At 51.8% G+C, this 10,113-nt stretch overlaps 1 protein-coding gene across 3 annotated transcripts in view; it reads left to right on the forward strand.

The window, feature by feature from the left end:
- Positions 1 to 8,998, forward strand: part of SLC23A1 (solute carrier family 23 member 1) — a 29,099-nt gene extending 20,101 nt beyond the window's left edge. For all 3 annotated transcript variants that reach the window (XM_038771599.1, XM_038771600.1, XM_038771601.1), the window contains 6 exons: positions 374 to 521; positions 1,953 to 2,058; positions 2,363 to 2,492; positions 4,231 to 4,374; positions 5,869 to 5,964; positions 8,227 to 8,998. In XM_038771599.1, coding sequence (XP_038627527.1) covers positions 374 to 521; positions 1,953 to 2,058; positions 2,363 to 2,492; positions 4,231 to 4,374; positions 5,869 to 5,964; positions 8,227 to 8,465 — 863 coding nt within the window. In that variant the 3' untranslated portion in view covers positions 8,466 to 8,998. The remainder of the gene's footprint in view (positions 1 to 373; positions 522 to 1,952; positions 2,059 to 2,362; positions 2,493 to 4,230; positions 4,375 to 5,868; positions 5,965 to 8,226) is intronic.
- Positions 8,999 to 10,113: the final 1,115 nt, after the last annotated feature.

A 10,113-nucleotide genomic window follows, 5' to 3' on the forward strand; every position in this document is an offset into this window, starting at 1 on the left:
GCACTTAATACCGTTATTATTATTATTAACTTCTCTGGGCCTCAGTTACCTCATCTGTAAAATAGGGATGAAGACTGTGAGCCCCCCGTGGGACAACCTGATCACCTTGTATCTCCCCAGCGCTTAGAATAGTGCTTTGCACATAGTAAGCGCTTAATACCATTATTATTATTAACTTCTCTGGGCCTCAAGTTACCTCATCTGTAAAATGGGGATTATTAAGACTGTGAGCCCCACGTGGAACAACCTGATCACCTTGTATCTCCCCAGCGCTTAGAACGGTGCTTTGCACAGAGTAAGCGCTTACCAAATACCATTATTATTATTCTTATTATGATTGTCCTGGCGGCCCTGACCCACCGGGCACCCGCAGGCCAGTGGGGCCTGCCCACGGTGACGGCCGCAGCCGTGCTGGGCATGTTCAGTGCCACCCTGGCGGGCATCATCGAGTCCATCGGCGACTACTACGCCTGCGCCCGGCTGGCGGGGGCCCCCCCACCGCCTGTCCACGCCATCAACAGGTGAGGGACGCCCACCCACCCACCCAGTGCCCCACTTCTCCCGGCCCCCCAGCCCGGGCAGGGCCGGTAGAGCTGGGGAGGAGTCTCCCCCACCCTCACATTCAAAGCAGCGTGGACTATAGTGGATAGTACAGCCCAGGCTTGGCAGTCGCTGGGTCATGGGTTCAAATCCCGGCTCCCCCCCTTGTCAGCTTGGGCGAGTCACTCAACTTCTCTGGGCCTCAGTTCCCTCAGCTGTAAAATGGGGATGAAGATGGTGAGCCCCCCAGCGTGGGACAACCTGATCACCTTAATAAATGCCGCCATCATCATCATCATCATCAATCGTATTTATTGAGCGCTTACTGTGTGCAGAGCACTGGACTAAGCGCTTGGGAAGTACAAGGCTCTATATGTTGCCAACTTGGACTTCCCAAGCGCTTAGTCCAGTGCTCTGCGCACAGTAAGCGCTCAATAAATACGATTGAATGAACTTCTCTGTGCCACAGTTTCCTCATCTGTAAACTGGGGGTTGAGACTGTGAGCCCCACGTGGGACAGGGACTATATCCAACCCCATTTGCTTGTATAATAATAGTGATGGTATTTGTTAGGCGCTTACTATGTGCCAAGCACTGTTCTAAGCACTGGGATATCAGGTTGTCCCACGTGGGGCTCCCAGTCTTCATCCCCATTTGACAGATGAGGGAACTGAGAAGCAGCGTGGCTCAGTGGAAAGAGCCCGGGCTTCGGAGTCAGAGGTCGTGGGTTCAAATCCCGGCTCCGCCGACTGTCAGCTGGGTGACTTTGGGCAAGTCACTCCCCTTCTCTGGGCCTCGGTGACCTCATCTGTAAAATGGGGATTAAGATTGTCAGTCCCCCGTGGGACAACCTTGTAACCTCCCCAGCGCTTTGCACATAGTAAGCGCTGAATAAATGCCATCATTATTATTATTATTGAGGCCCAGAGAATAATAATAATAATGGCATTTATTAAGCGCTATGTGCAAAGCACTGTTCTAAGCGCTGGGAGGTTCAAGGTGATCAGGTTATCCCACGGGGGGCTCACAGTCTTAACCCCCATTTTACAGATGAAGGAACTGAGGCACAGAGAAGTCAAGTGACTTGCCCAAGGTCACACAGCAGGCAATTGGCAGAGCCAGGATTTGAACCCGTGACCTCTGACTCCAAAGCCTGGGCTCTTTCCACTGAGCCACGCTGCTTCTCACAGCTAAGTGGCGGAGCCGCGATTGGAACCCGCGACCTCCGACTCCCAAGCTGGGCTCTTTCCACGGAGCCACGCTGCTTCTCTTGTCCACTCCAGTGTTCAGTACAGCACCTGGCACCTAGTACGTGCTGAACAAGCAGTGCGGTTCCAAGGCCCGGCTAAGTCCTGGGGAGTGGGGGAGACCCCCATGCCTAGGGGGGTCTCTGACTCGGCCCTCGTCTCCAGGGGCATCTTCATGGAGGGCGTCTGCTGCATCATCGCCGGGCTGCTGGGCACCGGAAACGGATCCACTTCCTCCAGCCCTAACATTGGCGTCCTGGGCATCACCAAGGTACCGAGGACCCCCCGCCCGCCCCGGACCACCACGGTCCCCGCCGGCGGGTTGAGGCCCAACTGGAGCGGGAACCGGGGTGGGAGACGCTGGGAAAGGCCAGTTTCCAGCTGAGGCCGGGACTCAGTAGGCCCAAGTGCTGCCTTGTGACCTCGGGCAGACCGCTTGACCTCTCTGGGCCTCCATCTGTAAAATGAAGAGGATTACGACGCCCCTTCCCTGCTTCGTGGGGATGTTGGGGGATAAAAGGCCATGGCCCGGCCCCGCTCGGAGTGGGGGGGGCTTCCCCGACCTCTCGCCGTAGGTGGGGAGCAGGAGGGTGGTCCAGTACGGAGCCTGCATCATGCTGGTGCTGGGGACCGTGGGCAAGTTCACGGCTCTGTTCGCCTCTCTTCCCGACCCCATTCTGGGGGGCATGTTCTGCACCCTCTTTGGTGAGTCGTCTCTACCCACCCCTCTACGCCCGCTACCGCGGCCCGCCTCGCGTAAAAACGGAAACTCCGGGTCACCCGCCCTGCACCCCGATGCCCGAAGACCCCCTCAACCGCCCCTTGCTCTCTTCCTCCCTTCAAGGCCCTACTGAGAGCTCACCTCCTCCAGGAGGCCTTCCCACACTGAGCCCCTTCCTTCCTCTCCCCCTCGTCCCCCTCTCCGTCCCCCCATCTTACCTCCTTCCCTTCCCCACAGCACCTGTATATATGTTTGTACATATTTATTACTCTATTTTATCTCCATCCCCATCTTACCTCCTTCCCTTCCCCACAGCACCTGTATATATGTTTGTACATATTTATTACTCTATTTATTTTACTTGTACATATCTATTCTATCTATTTTATTTTGTTAGTATGTTTTGTTCTGTCTCCCCCTTCTAGACTGTGAGCCCACAGTTGGGTAGGGACCGTCTCTAGATGTTGCCAACTTGGACTTCCCAAGCGCTTAGTACAGTGCTCGGTACGCAGTAAGCGCTCAATAAATAAGTTGGCAACATATAGAGACAGTCCCTACCCAAGAGTGGGCTCACAGTCTACAAGGGGGAGACAGAGAACAAAACCAAACATATAAACAAAATAAAATAGGATATGTACAAGTAAAACAGAGTAATAAATATGTACAAACATATATACAGGTGCTGTGGGGAAGGGAAGGAGGTAAGACGGTGGGGATGAGGAGGAGGGGGAGAGGAAGTTCGTAGTACAGTGCTCTGCACAGAGTAAGCGCTCAATAAATACGATTGATTGATCGATTAGTACAGTGCTCTGCACACAGTAAGCGCTCAATAAATACAATTGATTGATTAGTACAGTGCTCTGCACACAGTAAGCGCTCAATAAATACGACTGATTGATTAGTAGTGCTCTGCACACAGTAAGCGCTCAATATGATTGATCGATTAGTACAGTGCTCTGCACACAGTAAGCGCTCAATAAATACGATTGATTGATTGAGAAGAGGAAAGGGGTGATTGATTGAGAAGAGGAAAAGGGGGGCTTAGGCCGGGAAGGCCTCTCGGAGGAGGTGGGCCTTCGATAAGGCCCAGAAGCAGGGGGGAGAGCCTGCTGGCTATGAGGAGGAAGGGCGTTCCAGGCCAGATCACCATCATCAATCGTATTTATTGAGCGCTTACTGTGTGCAGAGCACTGTACTAAGCGCTTGGGAAGTCCAAGTTGGCAACATCTAGAGACAGTCCCTACCCAACAGTGGGCTCACAGTCTAAAAGGGGGAGACAGAGAACAAAACCAAACATACTAACAAAATAAAATAGAGTAGATATGTACAAGTAAAATAAATAGAGTAATAAATATGTACAAACATATATACATATATACAGGTGCTGTGGGGAAGGGAAGGAGGTAAGATGGCGGGGATGGAGAGGGGGATGAGGGGGAGATCATCATCCATCGTATTTATTGAGCGCTTACTATGTGCAGAGCACTGTACTAAGCGCTTGGGAAGTACAAATTGGCAACATATAGAGACAGTCCCTACCCAACAGTGGGCTCACAGTCTAAAAAGATGAGGGGTGGGCAGCGAGATGGAGCTTCCCTGAGCCTTATCCCACATGCTGAGCCCACCTGGCATCTCCACAGAGGGGCTCTGGGGATGGGGTTGGGGGGTGTCTCCTACAGCCCCCTCCCCACCCAGCTGAGTCCCCGTGGGCTGCTCCCGTAGGGATGATCACGGCCGTGGGCCTGTCCAACCTGCAGTTCGTGGACATGACGTCCTCCCGCAATCTCTTCATCCTCGGCTTCTCCATGTTCTTCGGGCTGACGCTCCCGACCTACCTGGATGCCAACCCCACCGCCATCCGCACAGGTGCCCGGCCCCAACTGCCCCTTCCGTCCCTTCCAGCCCCCCACCTCTGCCCCCCGGGGGGATTAAGCCGCCTGGTAGCGGGGGTCCGGCCCCGGGAAGAGGGGCAGACTGGGGTGGGAGGAGACAGCAGCGCTTACAACAGTGCTTGGCACATAGTAAGCGCTTAACAAATACCAACATTATTATTATCAGGCCCACCCACACAGCTCCGGTGGTCAGCCTCGGCGCCCAACGTATTGACCGAGCACCTACCGTGCGCCCACAACACTGTGCTGAGCATTTGGGAGAGTATAATAGAGAAGATGGAAGCAGCGTGGCTCAGTGGAAAGAGCCCGGGCTTGGGAGTCAGGGGTCGTGGGTTCAGATCCCAGCTCTTCCGCTTGTCAGCTGTGTGACTTTGGACAAGTCACTTCACTTCTCTGGGCCTCAGTTACCTCATCTGGAAAATGGGGATTAAGATTGTGAGCCCCATATAGGACAACCTGATCACCTTGTATCCTCCCCAGCGCTTAGAACAGTGCTTTGCACGTAGTAAGCGCTTAACAAATACCAAAATTATTATTATTAAGATAGACATATATTCCGGCCATCAAGAGATTTATAGTCTATTGCGTGCAAAGCACTGCAGAGAGTCCAGTAGGTCAAACACAATCCTTCCCCTTTCGGTCGGAGAAGCAGCGCGGCTCAGTGGAAAGAGCACGGACTTTGGAGTCAGAGGTCATGGGTTCAAATCTCAGCTCTGCCAATTGTCAGCTGGGTGATCTTGGGCAAGTCACTTCACTTCTCTGGGCCTCAGTTACCTCATCTGTCAAATGGGGATGAAGGCTGGGAGCCCCCCATGGGACAACCTGATCACCTTGTAACCTCCCCAGCGCTTAGAACAGTGCTTTGCACATAGTAAGCATTTAATAAATGCCATTATTATTATTATTATTCTCTGGGCCTCAGCTCCCTCATCTGTCAAATGGGGATTAAGACTGGGAGCCCCCCGTGGGACAACCTGATCACCTTGTAACCTCCCCAGCGCTTAGAACAGTGCTTTGCACATAGTAAGCACTTAATAAATGCCATCATTATTATTATTAAATGGGGAGAGTTAATCGTATTTGAGCACTTACTGTGGGCAGAGCACTTGGAAGAGTATAACACTATACCGGACTCTCCCCCTCGTCCCCCTCTCCATCCCCCCCATCTTACCTCCTTCCCTTCCCCACAGCACCTGTATATATGTTTGTACAGATTTATTACTCTATTTATTTATTTTACTTGTACATATCTATTCATTTTATTTTGTTAGTATGTTTGGTTTTGTTCTGTCTCCCCCTTTTAGACTGTGAGCCCACTGTTGGGTAGGGACTGCCTCTAGATGTTGCCAACTTGTACTTCCCAAGCGCTCAGTCCAGTGCTCTGCACACAGTAAGCGCTCAATAAATACGATTGATTGATTGATTCCCGGCCCCCAACAAACTTCCAGTCTTCTCTCCTGGCCGTCAGGAGTCCCCGAGATGGACCAGATCCTCATGGTTCTGCTGACGACGGAGATGTTTGTGGGCGGCTGCCTGGCCTTCGCCCTGGACAACACGGTGCCCGGTGAGCGGCGTCCGCCTCGCCCGTTCCCCGCCCCGGGGGTCGGAGGGGGCGGGGAGGGACCCCAAATCCCAGGCGCGGAGCGTCGGGGCCGGATTTGGGACCCGCCTGCCGGTCTGGCCACCTCACCGGACGCCCCCACAGCGCAGTCTAGCCGACAGAGCTCGGGCTGGGAGTCGGGAGGTCCTGGGTTTTAATCCTGGCCCCCACCACTTGTCTAGTGGGTGACTTTGGGCAAGTCAGGTCACTTCTCTGCGCCTCAGTTACCTCATCTGTAAAACGGGAATTAAGACTGGGAGCCCCAGGTGGGACAGGGACTGTGTCCAACCTATCTTATCTACCTTAGCGCTTAGAACAGTTCTTGGGACATAGTAAGTGCTTAAGTACCATAATAATTTTTCTCTGCACCTCAGTTACCTCATCCGTAAAATGGGAATTAAGACTGGGAGCCCCAAGTGGGACTTGGACTGTGTCCAACCTATCTTATCTACGTTAGTGCTTAGAACAGTTCTTGGCACATATTAAGTGCTTAAGTACCATAATAGTTTTTCTCTGTGCCTCAGTTACCTCACCTGTAAAACGGGAATTAAGACTGGGAGCCCCATGTGGGACAGGGACTGTGTCCAACCTGATTACCTTATTTACCTTAGCGCTTAGAACAGTTCTTGGCACATATTAAGTGCTTAAGTACCATAATAGTTTTTCTCTGCGCCTCAGTTACCTCATCTGTAAAATGGGAATTAAGACTGGGAGCCCCAAGTGGGACTTGGACTGTGTCCAACCTATCTTATCTACCTTAGCGCTTAGAACAGTTCTAGGGACATATTAAGTGCTTAAGTACCGTAATAATTTTTCTCTGCACCTCAGTTACCTCATCTGTAAAATGGGAATTAAGACTGGGAGCCCCAAGTGGGACTTGGACTGTATCCAATCTGATTACCTTATCTACCTTGGCACGTAGAACGGTTCTTGGCACATAGTAAGTGCTCAAGTACCACAATAGTTTTTCTCTGCGCCTCAGTTACCTCATCTGTAAAATGGGAATTAAAGACTGTGAGCCCCAAGTGGGACAGGGACTGTGTCCAACCTGATTACCTTATCTACCTTAGCGCTTAGAGCAGTTCTTGGCACATATTAAGTGCTTAAGTAATCTAATAATTTTTCTCTGTGCCTCAGTTACCTCATCCGTAAAATGGGAATTAAGACTGGGAGCCCCAAGTGGGACAGGGACTGTGTCCAACCTACCTTATCTACCTTAGTGCTTAGAACAGTTCTTAGGACATATTAAGTGCTTAAGTACCATAATAATTTTTCTCTGCACCTCAGTTACCTCATCCGTAAAATGGGAATTAAGACTGTGAGCCCCAAGTGGGACAGGGACTGTGTCCAACCTGATTACCTTATCTACCTTAGCGCTTAGAACAGTTCTTAGGACATATTAAGTGCTTAAGTACCATAATAATTTTTCTCTGCACCTCAGTTACCTCATCTGTAAAATGGGAATTAAGACTGTGAGCCCCAAGTGCGACAGGGACTGTGTCCAACCTGATTACCTTATCTTAGCGCTTAGAGCAGTTCTTGGCACATATTAAGTGCTTAAGTAATCTAATAATTTTTCTCTGCGCCTCAGTTACCTCATCCATAAAATGGGAATTAAGACTGGGAGCCCCAAGTGGGACTTGGAATGTGTCCAACCTACCTTATCTACCTTAGTGCTTAGAACAGTTCTTGACACATATTAAGTGCTTAAGTACCATAGTAATTTTTCTCTGCACCTCAGTTACCTCATCTGTAAAAAGGGAATTAAGACTGGGAACCCCAAGTGGGACTTGGACTGTGTCCAACCTACCTTACCTACCTTAGTGCTTAGAACAGTTCTTAGGACATATTAAGTGCTTAAGTACCACAATAATTTTTCTCTGCACCTCAGTTACCTCATCCGTAAAATGAGAATTAAGACTGGGAACCCCAAGTGGGACTCGGACTGTGTCCAACCGGATTACCCTGTGTTTCCACCGAGCTTAGAACAGTGCCTGACACATAATATACGCTTAACAGATACCGTAAAAAAAAGGAAAGGAGTGACACCAGGATGAAAACCCAAAACGCTGACTCCCAAATTGGGGCTCCGTCCACCGAGCCGCTCGGCTTCTCACGCCACTTCCCTCTCGCCGGGCGGGCGTCCTCCCCGGACGGCACGGTGGACTGGCTATCCCCCGGTCCCGGCTCAAGTCCCGGGGTCCCCCCTCTCCCACTCCCCAACAGGTACCCAAGAGGAACGGGGCCTGGTGCGGTGGAAAGCGGGAGCCCACGCCACCAGCGAGACGTCCGCCAGCCTCAAGAGCTACGACTTTCCCGTCGGGATGACTGCCGTCAAGAGAGCGTCCTTCTTGAAGTACCTTCCCGTCAGCCCCACCTTCAACGGCTTCTCTCCCCGGACGCGGGAACGTCCCCAGCCGGCCGCCGCCGGGCCCGACCGCTCGGCCGCCTGCACCAAGGTCTGACCGGGGGGGTTCTGGGGAAACCGAGGAAGCCGTTTTCCCTCCGCCCCCGGGCCGGGGCCACGGGACTTTCCGCTCAGAGGAGGAAAACCGGCTCCCACCGGACGGCGCGTCACCAAGATACGGGAATGCCGGCCCCCTCCCGGAAGGGACTCGCGATTCACGGTTGGAAACCCTAGAACTAAAAGAAAAAAAAAACCCAAAAAACGGTAGTCACGTGGCCACGTCTGTGTTGCATCTGAGACAGAGGTGCTCCCCGGCTCCTTTGGGAATCGGGCGGGTGAGGAGAGGCGAGGTGGTAGTGGTGGCAGTTGTCGAGGTTACACTCCGGCAAGGGAGCTGATGGATCGATCGACGGACGCTAAATCACAGGTAGGAGAGAGAAGGGGGTAGAGTTATTTGAATTAGGCCTCATGTAACAGGGTCCCGAAGGAGGGTTAATGAGGGCGACCGGAAGGTGGGCAAATTTAATAATAATAACAATGATGGCATTTGTTAAGCGCTTACTACGTGCAGAGCACTGTTCAAGCGCTGGGGGGGATACAAGGTGATCAAGTTGTCCCACGTGGGGCTCACAGTCTTAATCCCCATTTTACAGATGAGGTAACTGAGGCTCAGAGAAGTTAAGTGACTTGCCCAAGGTCACACAGCAGACATGTGGTGGAGTCGGGATTTGAACCCATGACCTCTGACTCCAAAGCCCGGGCTCTTTCCACTGAGCCACGCTGCTTCTCTAGCCAGCGCCTAAGACACCACGGAAGCACCAAACCGGCACTTGGGATTATAAACTGAGGCGATTACAAATTCCTTGGGTAAGCCCTCGCGGAGATGTAATCTCTGGAGGGCTTTGAAGACGGGGAGAGTGGTGGCCTGCTGGAAGTGATCTATTTATTTCTATTAATGCCCATCTCCCCCTCTAGACCGTAAGCTCGCTGTAAGCAGGGAATGTGTTTGTTCTATTGTACTCTCCCAAGCGCTTAGTACAGTGCTCTGACTGAACGACTGAAGGGGAAAGGAGTTTCAGGAGGGGAAAGGGTATGAACAGAGCTGATGACAAGAGAAACGAGCCTCAATCTTGTCTCGCCGCTGACCCCTTCCCCACGTCCTCCCTCTGGCCTGGAATTCCCTCCCGCTTCGGGTCTGACAGACCACCGCTCTCCCCTCCTTCGGCGCCTCCTAAAAAGCACACCTCTGCCAAGAGGCCTTCCCTGACTAAGCCCTCGTTTCCCCACCCCTTCGCCTCTCTGAATTATCTTTGCACTTGGGACTTTACTGTTTGTAGAACTTTTCCGCTCCATCCACATCTCCTAGCTGCAATTTATTTTTAATGTCTAGTCTGTAAACACCTGGTGGGCGGGGATCTTCCAACTACCGTACTGTACTTCCCCCAAGCACTTAGTACACTGTAAAGGCTCAATAAATACCACTGATTGACGGGCACAGGTTGTCTTGAGGGAGGGCGAGCCGGAGGGGTGTGTACGTGTGGAGTGGAAGAGTAATAAGACTTAAGTAGGGTGTGAGGAGTTAACGGGGAGTTTATAGAAGGCCATTTTAGCAAAAAAAATACAAGCAGTGAGGTGAACTGCAGTTGGAGAGAGGAGGCACATACTCCATTTTACTTGTACGTATTTACTATTCTATTTATTTTGTT

Source organism: Tachyglossus aculeatus, chromosome X2 (genome assembly GCF_015852505.1).
Source record: "Tachyglossus aculeatus isolate mTacAcu1 chromosome X2, mTacAcu1.pri, whole genome shotgun sequence".
NCBI lineage: Eukaryota > Metazoa > Chordata > Mammalia > Monotremata > Tachyglossidae > Tachyglossus > Tachyglossus aculeatus.